Source organism: Leuresthes tenuis, unplaced genomic scaffold (genome assembly GCF_036924035.1).
Source record: "Leuresthes tenuis unplaced genomic scaffold, fLeuTen1.0.hap1 SCAF_14, whole genome shotgun sequence".
Lineage (NCBI taxonomy): Eukaryota > Metazoa > Chordata > Actinopteri > Atheriniformes > Atherinopsidae > Leuresthes > Leuresthes tenuis.
In genome coordinates, this window is record NW_027325368.1 from 7,201,488 (window position 1) to 7,216,297 (window position 14,810).

At 39.6% G+C, this 14,810-nt stretch overlaps 1 protein-coding gene across 1 annotated transcript in view; it reads left to right on the top strand.

The window, feature by feature from the left end:
- glis1a (GLIS family zinc finger 1a) overlaps positions 1-14,810 on the top strand; it is a 42,955-nt gene that overhangs the window by 12,290 nt on the left and 15,855 nt on the right. Inside the window, exons 2-3 of the mRNA XM_072364465.1 lie at positions 4,989-6,024; positions 12,247-12,408. Coding sequence (XP_072220566.1) covers positions 5,137-6,024; positions 12,247-12,408 — 1,050 coding nt within the window. The 5' untranslated portion in view covers positions 4,989-5,136. The remainder of the gene's footprint in view (positions 1-4,988; positions 6,025-12,246; positions 12,409-14,810) is intronic.

The window sequence follows — 14,810 nt, forward strand, 5'->3', positions numbered from 1 at the left end:
TGCTGACTGTAGAGGACAGCACATGCTGGAACGTGTATAGAAGTAGTTTTTTTCCTGATTTGTTGTTCCAGAAAGTTTTAAGAGTTACAAAGCTGTGGAAATTAAACCAGTAAGAAGCTCATCTGAGGCCTTACAGCAGCCTCTTGTGCAAATGTGTGGTGAATTTTCTGAGTGTGAAAGTGTTTATCTGTTAAAATGAATAACAGGCTGCTGTTGGTAAAGCACATATCATTTAACCTCCTCTGGAAAAACAAAGGTGACCTGAAAGTAAAGTAAATTAGGATTTATTATTGCACCACAAGCTAACAAAATTGATTTAACAGGATTAAGATGTTTTGAAGGTGGAAGACTTATTCAGCGAAGTGTAAACTCTCAGCTTTCAGCGACCTCCGTCCGTTACTTGGATACTGGTCTCTCTTGTCTGTTATAAAGACACAAGCGACAGTTGTGAAACCTGTTTCGTAATTCTTCTGTTTTCTTTAATGCGGAGCCAGACAAACTTATGAGATTTTGTTCTCTTGCAAACATATTGTCCAAACCTGGAACGTACTGCACTGGCAGGGAGTTTTACCCAGAAAAACTGTCCCCTGGTATTGTTTTGAAGCCAGGATTTTCAACACGCATTTTGCCAACCAAACATGAAAACTCTACAATTGTTATGTGGGAGTGAAGTAAGGTTCACTGTCAGGCTTACAGATCAGATCTATGATAAACTTTAAAGCAAATGATGATGACGACATATGGCTCAATCATCTCACCTTGGTTTGATGTGTCAGTAACTTTCCACTGTAAAGCAATTAAGACATTAAAACTGTACAAACAGAGAGTAGAATCTTCAGTATGATGGTCTGTTCAAGTCCTTTAATCAGACATTACATTTGTAACGCTTATCTAACTGGAAAAATGTGAGTGTACATGGTTGTTTGTCTCTGTGGTTGGTCTTGTGATGGACTAGTTACGTGTCTAGGGTGTACGCTACCCATTGCCCAATGGCAGCTGGGATAGGATCCAACCCCCCACGACCCTGTATGAAGCAGATATGGAAAACAAATGGATAAATAACTGGGAAAACAAAATTCTTGAAATTTCAAAATCTCCAGTTCCAGGAGTGTCCTGGCCAAGTTAGGCAGCAGCTCAGGTCAGCAAAAATAACTTGACAAAATTATAAATAATCAGAATTCTAATCATCAAAACACCTCAGAATATTTAACTTTATTGCAGGAGTAACAGGGGCAGAATGGCCAGTCATAGCATTTACAACCAGACAGATGTGCCTCCAACATGTTTAAAATCTTCTTGATTTCATTTAGTGAAATCAGCACCTTGAGATTCATTTGATTTTGCAGCTAATTCCAAGCAGAGGGAGCTGTGTATTTAGGTACCAGTATCACTTCAGATTCCAAATCTGAGGGCAACTAAAGTTTAAGGTCCAGTGTGGAGGTTTAAGTGACATCTAGGCAGCATGTGAGAGAAATGGTGGCAGCTGTTGCAGAACCATGCCAACACAGACTGGTAGGCTCAATGTGCAAAGACCTGCTCAGTTCATAGATCTAAATGGCCAGTTTAAGGAAATCTAATGAACAGACAAACAGAAACAATAACTCTTAATGTCACATGATTACACTCAAGAAAACGTAGTTACAGTTAAATTGTGTTGCTTTTCTAGATCCAAGAAGAAGTCCTACACAGTGGAGCCTTAAAGAGGCTTTATAGTTTTTCTTTCTTAGATTTTTTTTTGTGAGTGTGGGAAAGACACAAGAAATCTCTGCTGTTCAAACTTAGTTGTACATCCAACCCAGTTTCACGCTAAAATGTGAAAAAGCCGTGAAAACATAACCCATCAATTCGTGTCCACTGACATGAAAATTAGACTAACAGGTGGCTACACACATGACTGACAACCTGAAGAGCTCAGTTTCAGGCCCGCACTGAGCACTGATGTTTATCTGACTTACAAAAGTTCTTTTTACATTTCAGTCTCTATTTCACTTGCATTTCCATTGCTGTTTTACACATTTTGGACCTCTCCGTGAAGGGTGGACATTTAAAGCAACGTGATTAAAGTTAGGTATAAAAAATTAGATGGCTAAGGTTTGGAAAGCATCATGAATTCCAATGAATTAGATACTTTAATAATGTAACTTATCAAAATATCCCTCTGTGGGCAGTTTTCTCTTAATTTGTCATAAAAGTGCACTGCAACACAACTTCCACTCATCAGAACATATAACTCGCTTTCTTGCTGTTCCCTGCTGGGCGATAACTGTCTGTCCTTAACACATTACATTAAAATATTGATCAGTCCAGCTTGTAAAGCAGCAGGAGTCTGGCTGCTGTGTTTAGTCTGCTGATCTTAAGCACTTAAGGAGTGAATAAAATGTGGATTTTTGTAGGAAAATTGAGCCCCTTTTTATTAATTTTTTTTTTTTTTTTTTACAAAAGTAATAGTTCTTAAAAGTAAATATTTATATAAACATATTGTACAATAATGGGCTAATATTTGACCTGTATTGATAATCTTTAGGATTGTCAAGCATATGTAACAGCACACAGGATGATTTATAAGGACCATAATTAAAAAAGTATGTTCTTGTGGATTTACACTCCTAATTTCAATGAGGTTATCTTTCCCACGTTTCAGCTGAACCAAAAAGCACAGAAAAAACTTTGTGACTGCAGAACCAAAGTGCTTATTGTTGAGATAAGTACACATTTGCTTGTGCTGAAATGCCACAGCTGTGTTTAGCTAACCTCAGCAAGTGAGTCTATAAAAGACACCACATGAGATGAGGCTGCTATTTTATAACGCTTGCTCGCTTGGTTGAGGCTTTGTGGGTCACTTTTCTTAGTTTCACTGTCTGAGTCTTCTTTCTGGATGAGGACCAAAGTGTTTTTGGAGAACAAACACAGCTGCACTCACTGCTGGATCTCTTACATTTATTTCAGAGTGGATATGATTATGAGCACGAAGGTGATTATTTGTCTTTGACTGTTTTATTTGCCCTCAAAACTCTAATATTGGTTTCAGCCCTGAAAGCCAGCAGGTACTATGGTTGCAATTATCATACTTAAGTCATACCAAACCACTTCTGCTACACAAGTATTATTAATACTGCTGAGTTCGTTGACACACAGACACGTTGCAGCCTCTCTAATTAAGATCCAACCACAGTTCCCATGACTGGTCTGCTACATGACTCTATGGGGGGAACTCCAGCGATTTACGGGAAGAATCATAAAACTGTAAACCAGACTATACCAGGAAACTATGGGCCTGAACCTACATTTAGTGACTCCCTCATCAGCTAATATAACTACAGAAGTGAACTTACTCATCCTCTGAGGTGCCTCGTTAAATCACCATTGGTATGAAATCCTATTGAAGCTTTCCGATGATTAATTACACGTGGCAGGAATCCTGCTGTGAATTAGATCATCAGTATCTGGCAGATTGCAGAGAAGAGTGGAAATTGAGTCCAATAACCAGTGAAGGACTTTCACACAGTAGAGCTACTGTATTTGCGACAGAGGCGAGGAAAATTCTGTTTAGCCCACCATTTTCCAGTCTCCCTGTATTGCATTAGCAGCAAGCAAAGAGATGTGGTCCATTAATTCTTATCTTTTAACAAGCATCTGGAGCAGGTTCCAGGCAATCGGCTGCCATGCAGCACCTTTCTGTTTGCTGCAAGGGTGGCATGTCGCAATGAATCAGCTTTGGCTGCTGCAGCAGCTCAAAGGAAACTAAATACACACTCACTATGGCGACTCTGAAATATTTGACTGCAGACAAGAGGCTCAGACTTCATGTTTGTTTGGGTTTTACTCCATCCAGAACCTTTCCTGCTGGTCACTGTGGTCCATTTGTTGTTAATGATTGAACTCAGAGAGGAAATCATGAAGTAGAGTGGGACATTGCAGGTTTTGTGTTTCAGATTAATGAAGTTTTGTAGCATCACAGTAAATGTCTGACTTAATTTAGCTGATATGGTGGAATAAGCTGCCAAGTGTCATATTTGAAGGATAAATTCATCAGTTTAACACACCATAGCTTCTGTTGTAAGAAGCCTGTTGAGGGAGATGTGTTAAATGTACTGTCAACTTAGAAATGAGGAGTCAAAGACAACATAGATGATCAGAACTTTGCAGCATTTAATGTGTTGCTTGTTGGATAAAGTAGGTTCGATAGTTTGACAAGGAACATGAGTGGACGAAACATATAAAAGAGGACTTACTGCTTATGCTACTTCAATTTGGATCCTTTGTCAGTGCTGAACTCCGTCAACCTTTTTTTCCCCAACTGTTGAATTTTTATGTGGGTTATGCATGAAATCTGCACAGTATCTTTTAACTTATCTAGACTGTTGCTTGTTTTTATTCATTTTAATTATTCTATTTGTTTCTCTTTATATTCTTTTACGTATTTTAATGCTTCTCCCACTCCGCGCTGCAATGCTTTTATTTTATGTAAAGCATTTTGAATTGTTTTGTACATGAAATGTGCTATACAAATACATTTGATTTGATTTGATGTGGGGTGAAGAAACTGAAGTCCAACAGATAATGCAGTCAAGAGAGACCATCTCTGTTTGATGTTACGAAAAACACAACTTATATGCTGCTTTGTTTATGTTTTTGTATTCTATGCTGTATTCTGGTTTCCCTTATTATATAATGTATGCACTACTGACCCTCCTGCATTGGTGAGCTGTGTCTTCTTCGACAGATATAGATTATACGTCCTGGCGGGCAGCTGGAAATCATCTTTGTGGTGTGTTCAAGAACTATTTTGCTTGCCTAGACTCTGGCTACTTGAGGAGATACAGCAGGGGGGCTCGCATTTGGTGTATAAGAGTTCTGTTGTTGGATTTTGAATACAAGGATCATATTCTGCCACAAGGACATTAAACTAAATGCTGTGAAATAATTCAGAGACGGTGATTTTTGTTTTTTAAGATGTCTCATCTGCCTTTGGTTTCTCTTTCTCCCAGTGTTCAAGTTATGACTGACCACTTTGGAACAAATGACAGAAGACTACACTTGCAGAAGATGCCAGATGGTTTTATCTTAAGTGGATTTTTAAAGTTGCTTTAATAGAATCACCATCATCAAACTCTGTTGGTGGTAGCGGGGGCCGGCATGTGGCCCCCTGACCTTGGTCCTCCAGATGTCCAGCTGACTCTTCCTGGTTTTGGGAGCGTGTTTGAGGATGCTGAGGATCTTCAGGCGCCGCTGTCCTCTGGTGGCTTCTGCCAGCCGTCTTTCCATTCAGGAGGACTGTGTTGCTTTTCCAGGACCTCCCTGTCCTCGCTGAGATGTGACCTCACCTCCCTGCTCAGCTGTAAGACAGCTGGACCCCACTTGGAAAAGTCTGTGGAGGAATTTGCCTCCAAAGTTCAAATAGACCCCAAAATCAGCACCCAGAGGTTCAGCTGCTTCCCTCAGCCCTCCCTTCCTGTTCCCTACATGCTCACCAACTGTGCCACATCTTTTGTTTCTCCACCCTCCACCCTCTCTTCTTCCTCCTCATCTTTACCTCTGACCTCTTGCTTGCCAGTTTCTGATAGCCATAACAAAGTATCTCTGCAACAGCAAAATCCACACGAGGAGTATCGCTCGATTAAACAAGAGCCTGCAGATGATTTCTCGCCGTGTAAAAGGGAACAGATTCAAATGAGCAACCAGCAGGGAGAACTCTTCCATCTTGGCCAGTCTCTTCAGGGTTACAGTGGTCAAGACAGGACCCAGTCCCCTCTTCACTCTCCTGGGCTCAACACACCTGCAGGACAGAACCCCGCAGTGGACCAGCAGGAGCAGACGTGTCACTGGATCGACTGCAGTGCCACATACAGCTGCCAGGAGGATCTGGTGAGGCACATCGAGAAGGTGCACATCGACCAGCGCAAAGGGGAAGAGTTTGCATGTTTCTGGGCTGGCTGCATCCGACGGCACAAGCCCTTCAACGCTCGCTACAAGCTGCTCATCCACATGAGGGTCCATTCCGGAGAAAAACCCAATAAATGCATGGTGAGTGTGCTTATTTTGGTCCGGGTCGAATGTAACACACTGGTTTTTTTTTTTACTGTTATTATTACAGGGTCAAAAATAACATTCAAAAATCATAACTGATACTTAAATGCTGCTTTAATGTGTTAAAAATCTGATGTCCAGCCCGCAAGTGGGTAACGTACCGTATATGCAATGTATTAATCTTTGATGGCCAAAATTCCTCTGATTCATCTGATTCACAACCGTTCAAAGTTATATTAGTAACAATCGCTATAATCAACACAAAAAATCAACAAAGAGAAAGAAAACGAAAATGTATAACATGTAATTCACCTGTGATGTGTTATAGAAACCCACTTATTGACACTATAACAACAACACAAGTTTTGTCACGCTGACAAAGGCCCAGAAAATCAAATTTAATCAAACGTTTAGTCCAAAAAATAAGAAATGATTCAAAATAAAGAGTTACACCATAACTTCCTATTTTTTTATTTTGTAATTGTAGTTTGTGTGTAAACATTCCTGTAACCTTGATTTCAAAATGGAGATAACGGGCTGAGCTTGATAGATACCTGACTTTAACCAATAGGATCCTCCATTTATTGTCCACACGCTGCTGTAGCCAGCAAGAGTCTGCATTTAAAGGAAGTTCCTGCTCCTTTTTTTGATGATGTATAGCCATCGAAAGCAATGTAAAGCAAGTCTCTGCTGCCAGTTCTTTGTGCATCCCGTGGTAAAAACATTACACTGTTTATGCTTTTGACTCTGCAAAACAGAGTTTCGAATGGTGTAATATGAAAAAAAAGAATAATAGATATGGGTAATGTCACCTAAAGTTGTACAATCAAGTGTCGTGGCCCTATTTTCTTAGGAATGTGAGCATTATCACTAAATGTCCTTATCTGATGAACACCTGAACATATCTTTAAAAAACCTACTCTAACTGCCCATTAGATTAATTTTTAGTCCCTTGTTGTTACAGTAAAGACCTGAAATCAATGAGGCTTCGGCTGTGCTCTGGCTGTTCTCATTTCTTGTCATATACATGCATCTGTATGCAAGAAGAAGAAGAAAAAAGACAGTGGGTCCCAAACATCTGGTTCTCAGTGCTAGTAACAGTTACAGTCATTCTGAATATTTAGGAAAAGGTTTCAAAACAGGCCAAGAGGGATACAATTACTCTAAATGGCTCTTTCAAAACATGAATTCACTTAATCATCAAATTCTGTAAAAGAGTGTTTTCACACATAAAACTCCCTCCTGACTTCTCTAGAAAATGTTTTCATACTCTTTAAAGAAAACAGTTCTCGAGTAGCTTCAGAAATACAGCAAAGAAGCAGCTGGTGTGTAAAACAGTGCAGCACCTACAGCCATATCATCTACAGCCGTATAGACTGCAGCCATAAGTCGATTCATGGACCGTTTTTTAAAAAATTGTCAAATAAAAGATTTCAACTTTTAAACCTGCTCAGTTTTTAGTCTTTAACCACATTCCCAAATTGCCATGTTGACACTTCATTAAGAAGTGAACCAGCTTTGAGATGCTGAAAATCCAGACCTGAGCCTGAAGTTACCTCACTCAGTCACTAATCCTGCATCAGACCGCAGGAAGTGAAGAAAGTGTTGTCAATGTTGGTCTTGAACATGCGTCATGAATGATTGAAAGTGCAGCGCCATCTTCCACACCCCTCCTGCCTCCTAATGATGACTATGTGGCTTCTTAGATAAAACTCTTTGGAATGACGTCTGTTCTGATGTGGAAATATTGATATGAGTCATATTTCCCTCCTGCTGCTTGTAGGAGTTGTACTGAGGACGCTGTTAAAGGTCACATTTAAGGGTAAGAACAGACGACATATTTGGTCCTTTTGACTGAAGGATTTATTTAAAATGTACGTTTTTACAGTGAAAAAACACTGAAAAAAATAACTTAAGGCACATGTTATAGTGGCCAAATAGAAATGTGTTTGTCCAACGTAATTTAACACAATTTAATAATCCTAAATTTAATACATTATTGTGTTTTTAATGAAAGTTTAGGCTCTTTGGTATGTGGCACACTTCCCTCTGAAGGTTGTTTGTCTGGTTTTGAGACATATTATAAAACTATTGATGAAAACATCCATTTTTATACTTAGACAACTACAACAGGGGAATTGTAATTAAAGTGACCTCAGCCTATGATCTGCAGCATGACGTTTAATGATGTGGGATTTGGCTTTACTTGGAGGTCGCTCAAAAGACACAAGCACGCTCGTGTTACTTTATCACCCGGCCAGCAAAGCGTTTAGACACTGAATAATTCTCACTGGGAATGTGTTCAGCTCAACTTTAAAAGCCCTTTTTGAATTACTCATGATGCATATTTGGGATGAAGACAAAAGCAGACAACATCAGGTCTGAGAAATAAACCTGTGATGTTTCAGCGTTAAGCATCACAACAGTAGCCTTTGAGCTCACGTGACAGCGTCACCCTCCATCACTTCTGTCATCAGTCACTCTCTGAAGCTCATTTCTTCACGTCTATCCCATGATGACCTTCTGTTTGGAGCCAAATTCCCATCCCAGAGAGTGAGTAACTCTCTGTTATTCCCAGCTGTCACCAACCCACGACTCATAATAATAATTCATTCAGAAGTTTTCACTCAGGGACACGCGCTCCCTACTTAACTGAATTACTTCATTATAGTGTCCTGCTCTGCTGCCAGCTCATAAATGTGTTACAGTGAAGAGTCGCCTGCAAACAGATTAATATTGAATCAACATAAACACAAAAAATTAGTCATTGGTTACACTTGAGTTGCTTCAGTAATGTGATTTCATTTTCATAAAGTGCACAGACCTGAATATGTGAATGAAGTCATTCCTGGTGCTGCAATGGAAAACGAATGTCTCACATGAAAGCAGTCAGTGTTTGTTAATGAATTCAGCCTTATTTACCACCTCGTAACGTGGACAGGTGCTATTCAGGCTGTAAACACATGTTGCCAAAGTGTTTTAAATCCGCTGTGGTTGAGTCATAATTTATGGTGCTTCAGAGACATTCAGATGTAACAAAATGAAATGGTGATATTCTATATGTCCCTAAAGACCAAAACCAATAACTAGCTCTTTTCTGTGCCTTGTAGTAGAGCTCCATCCAAAACTAGAGAAAAACATCTCTGAATATGGTTCATCTTGTTTATTTTTATTGCAGTCTGTCCACTTACATAAACATGAATAGCATCAGCATGTGCCCCAATGAAATACAAGAGACAAAGGCTGCAGAAGTGACGACTCCATCTCATCAGAATAGGAGGAAGTTGGGCGACAATAATGTCAAGGCAAAGTCTGGATGGAGAGGGTTTATGGAAAAGACCAAATCGCTTTTAGTTGCCACCTGCAGTCACAGTCTTTGTGTTTATTTCTCTTTAATCTCTCCACGTTTCCAAATATTTATTATTGTAACTATCCTTCCATCCATTTTCTATACTCGCTTAATCCAAGTCAGGGTGGAGCCTGGAGCCTATCCCAGCTGTCATTGGGCGAGAGGCGGGGTACACCCAGGACAGGTCTCCAGTCCATCGCAGGGCCACACGGAGACAAACACCCATCCACACTCACTTCTAGGGAAAACTTTAAGTCACCAACTAACCTAACATGCATGTTTTTGGGCGGTGGGAAGAAGCTGGAGAGAACCCGCACATAAACTCCTCACAGAAAGGCTTCGAACCAGGAACCCTCTTGTTGTGAGGCGATGGCGCTAACCACCACACCCCGTGCAGCTCATTATTGTAACTAGAGTTATGAAAAATTAATCTGTGGAAGTCTCACTAAGCTAGCCGATGAAGATTTCGAACCCTAATCTTCTAAACCTAGTTATTCTTGCCTAAACTAAACAAAGCGGTTTATGTGCCTGAACCTGTGTGTAACTGCAATATCCCACCCTGCCTCATATTGTGAAATATGATAGTTTGCTGCTTGAAGTCAAATCACTGTTTTTCTGTATTTACATGTTGTTTTGTACAACTTAAATCCCCCAAAATGTGTAAAATGTAAAAAAAAAACAGAATGCAGTGTTTTGCAGATTTCAGAAACCCATATTTTATTCACAATTGAACATTTAAAACATATCAAAAGTTGAAAGTGAGACTTTTTTTTACTGTTTTATGAAAAAAAAATCTAAAAAGTAACAGAAGGCTGAAAATGTAAGTTGTACTGAAAAAAACAGCTGGAGGAACATGGTGCAACTAATTCGGTTAATTGGTAGCAGGTCAGTAAAATTATTGGATATAAAAAGAGCAGTTTCAGAAAAATGTTCCCCAACGTAAAACTGTGAAGACAGAATATGTCTACATCTACAGCTCATAATATGATCAAAAGATTCAGAGAATCTGGCGACATCTCCGTGTTCAAGGGACACGGCTGAAAAATCAGTATTAGATTATGTTCGGTCCCTCAGGCAGCACTACATTAAAAACAGGCATGATTCTGTCATGGAAATCCCTGCATGAGCTGAGGAACACTTCCAGATATCACTGTCTGTGAACACAGCTCATGTTATAAAAGCACCAGCTTTTATTGCTCTTATGGAGCGTCAAAGCGAGTTTAGATCCTGCTTCTTGGCATCAGATAAGGTACAGCTGTGTCAGGCCTTTCTGTAAATCTACCTAATGAAGGTGATAAAGTTTAAGATTTGAACTTCTGTTATAAGTGTCTTCCATGCTCAAAGTTATGAGGCTATACTTCTCTGTTGTCAACCTTATCTAACAGTTAATAAAAACAGTTAACATGTATATATTGCACGCAGTTATTTGCAACAAACATTTAACTCGCTCTTTCCCCTCTTTCACAAGCTTTTTCTTTTCCTTTTTTTAGACTCCAAAGGAAAAAGAAAACTCTCCAAAATCAATCCCTTACACCCTCACAGCTGTAAACTGAACAATGTTTGATTCCATCGATAAGCAACCCAATTTCATGCCAGAGTGAGAAATGACTGTTTGATCCACAGTGCAAAGCACTGCAGTTTCACGATGAAAGCTCAAAGATTGAACAGTTACAACATTTTCTAATTACTCTGTTTCCTGCAAAGATATAACCTACACTTCGATTAGTCATCACATCGCCTGTCTACGTCATAGTGTCCTCTTTCAACATCTTCTTTACTTCTTCTTTACTTTACTTCACTCATACCTGCTCAGCACTTTCAAAGTCATTCCGTTCTGCATCCCTCCCTCTCCCGAGTCTTTACTTTTTAATGGGCTCTCATTAGCGAATGGTTAGGCTTAATGGTTAAAAGTGCATGTTTAGGGTGTCCATGGTTATGTTTGGATGCTACAAAATATTTGGTTAGGTTGTCACAAAAATGTGCTGTACTTGGTTTCCACATTTTCACATTCACAGGTTCACATTTCTGTCATGTTTTATAAGAGCTGCAAGACAACTGGACAAAGTGGGTAAATGTGGTCGGGTCGGCCATGGCTCTGTGGTTAGAGTGGGTCGTCCAATAACCGGAAGGTTGGCAACACTAAATTGGTGAACTGACAAACCTTGAGGTTCCCCGGGCGCTGTCCTGCCCTCTGCTCCAGTGTGTGAGCATGTGCATGTGTGTTTTCAACAGGTACCAACCTGGATGTGTATTTCCCTGTACATGACAATAAATCTAATCTTAATTTTCTGGTGAGACGAAGTTTTTTAAATTTCTAGTGGAAAAACATCCTAAAATTCATTCAGTAACAGCCTCACAACTGTAAGACCAAACTGAAAAACTATGGCTAATTACTCTGAGTCTCTATGTCACAACTTCCATCTAATTCAAACTGTAAATGAAAGCCTTGTAACTGAAGTGAGTGACTTAAATTTCTTAATAATAATAAATTTGGTGCAACAAACATGATGCAATGTTAATTATAGTAGTAACATGCAGCCTCTTGACTGAATGTACAGCACGTAAAAGTGGCAGTGGGTCGAGTTTTAATAACAAATACAGCTTGGTTTTAATGCACAGACCTCCAGGGTTACTGAATCGTGCTCTGAATGGGATTTTATGTGATCATAACCCTCAAAAAATTACATTGAATGAACCAAACTGTACTGAAGTCATTCAAATTGAGTGGACTCAAACTCAAATCAAACTATAATGCACACATGATAAAGTGTAGCCTTGAACCAACATCTTGTTTCATGAGGAAATACATACTCACAATTCTTTTAATTTCTATTTTAAGTTTTTTTTTTTTAAATTTCTACCTTTTTTAGTTTGAGGGCTGCTCCAAGGCATTCTCTCGTCTGGAGAACCTGAAGATCCACCTGAGAAGCCACACAGGGGAGAAACCGTACATCTGCCAGCACCCGGGCTGCCTCAAGGCCTTCAGTAACTCCAGTGACCGGGCCAAACACCAGCGCACACATCTGGACACGGTCAGTGAACACCTGATAGACTGCTCTGTCCATTAAACAGCACCTTTAACCTGAGAGAGCGTCTCTGGATTTTTTTTTTTACTGACATTTGCATGAGAGATGCAAAAACGCGATGCGTTCAGTGACAACAGTTTTCAGAAGTGTTCTTGAGACCATGCATTGATTTCAACAGCAAAATCTGTATTTATGAGAACATATCAGTAGTAGTTGTCTTTCTTTAGAGCTGAAATGTGTAGATGGTGAAATGTCATAGGAGGTGGAATAAGGGCAACTGGACTTCTTGAAATGTTTCTCCTTGAATAAGGTTGCACTTATTCTAGCTCTTATGATTACCCTGACTTGGATGGTGAAATCCACATTTCTTTGTAATTGATATGTTCTTCTTTTCATTACAGACTGAAAAAAGTTTCATAAAGTCAGACATCTGAGGCAGCAGTAAAAGAAAAACACCTCAGAAGATTAAAGCGCCACACACAGCTGCTTCCCTGATCTTTTCTTTGTTTCTTTCTGTGACTGAACACACTTATTAAAGAACAGCATACTGACAGTAATAAGAGTGAGCCAGCTTTTTATAACTTAGCCGAGTCTCCTTGTGTGGGTCGGTTTAAGAAAGAAGTAAAAAGAGTGTATGAGTTTATGTACGAGTTTCTATACATTTTCAGTCACAGCGTCTGCATTAATGAATGATTTGATTTCAAAGTCAAAGAGCTTTAGAGACAACACACAAATAACAAATCCCAACATGACTTCATGTCACTGTAGGCTTACAATGTATAACCAGCAGAATCTCCATCTACAGTAACTAATAAGTAAATAATAACTGGTAAGACTGATAGATTAATCTGAGGGATCACCCTCTTGTGTTTCCTGTGGAAACTGCAAAACGAAATTATACAATTAACTTCTGATACACACAGGGATCAGGTCTCTTTCCCTGGAAAGGAAATAGTTTTACTCATCATGGTTTTCTCTCATGCACCAGATATCAAATGTATTCCAGCATTGGGACTCTTTCCATGGGGACATATTCAACTGCAGCACAAAATAAATTTTAATTAACTTGAACTTTACTTTAGTGCTTCCCTTTTACAACACGTTTTTCCACCTGCTTCAGTAAATGTAAGAGGGAATATTGTCACGTCTATATACTGCATTAGTTACATTGGCACAAACCTATAAGTTTATCTACTGGTTGTGCCATCATTATTTTTGTCAGGTTGCTTTGGGTTCGTTTGTGTTTGTCAAATCTAAGCTTGAAAGTCAATATTAGTTATGAGCTCCTTAATTCTCCAACACAGCCTGAACCCTCTCAGACAAGCTTTCTGTCATTTCTTTAAGGAGTCTTCAGGAATAGTTCTCCAGGCTTCTTGAAGGACATCCCAAAGCTCTTCTTTGGATGTTGGCTGCCTTTTGTTCCGTTCTCTGTCAGATGATCCCACACTGCTTCAATAATGTTGAGGTCCGGGCTCTGGGGAGGATTCATCCCTCCATAAGACCTGTTGCCACTGATTTTCAGTCCACTTCTTGTGTCATTTGGCATAGCTCAGCCTTTTCTCCCTGTTTCCCTTCCTTAAGAATGGCTTCTTGACAGCCACCCTTCCATGGAGACCATTTCTGATGAGGCTTGGGCCAACAGTAGATGGATCAGCTGAAGGTCCAGATGCATCTCTCAGGTCCTGTGTCAGGTCTTTGTTGGATTTTTTCCTCTTTCTTAATGGTTAAAAGTGATCCTGTTCATCTGCTGTAGATAGTTTTTTAGACCTGACACTTTTTCTTTTGTCCTCCACTTGTACAGTTTCCTCATTTTCTTTAATGATGCACTGCACAGCATGCTGAGATATGCCAAGTTTTCACTTAATGGCTCTTTCTGAATCACCTTGTTGTTGCAGAAATACTATTTCATGTCTCTCAAACTGTGCTATCTTTGGCGTTTTTCTTAGCTGCAACTAAAGAAAAAGTCTCTTTGACAGACTGCTAATAACGAAGATACAATTTAAAATAGGTTCTTTGCTAAATTCTTTGTTATATGTAGACACAACACTGGTTCATCCGTTGAGTTAGAAGCCTTTTTATTCTCGAATGATTCACAGGTCAGTGTCATATGGTTTAACAAGCAAAACACACATTCCTCTGACTGAAGATTAGTGAAAAAGCAGCCAATGTCAAAAGACAAACCTCCAAAAAGCTTGGAAAACAGTTGCTCAAGACCACTTTAAAAGATTACAAGACGGTCTGGCTGCTTGGAAGAATAATATGTATTGAAATGAGGGTTGGCTTGAGTAGCAGAATACAGTAGGTTAGTGCATGACTGTCTCTTTTTGTTATCCCTCTGATGGACTGACAGCCTATGCAGGGTTTAGCATCCCTCTTGCCCAATATCAGCTGGACAGGGTCTACTCTCC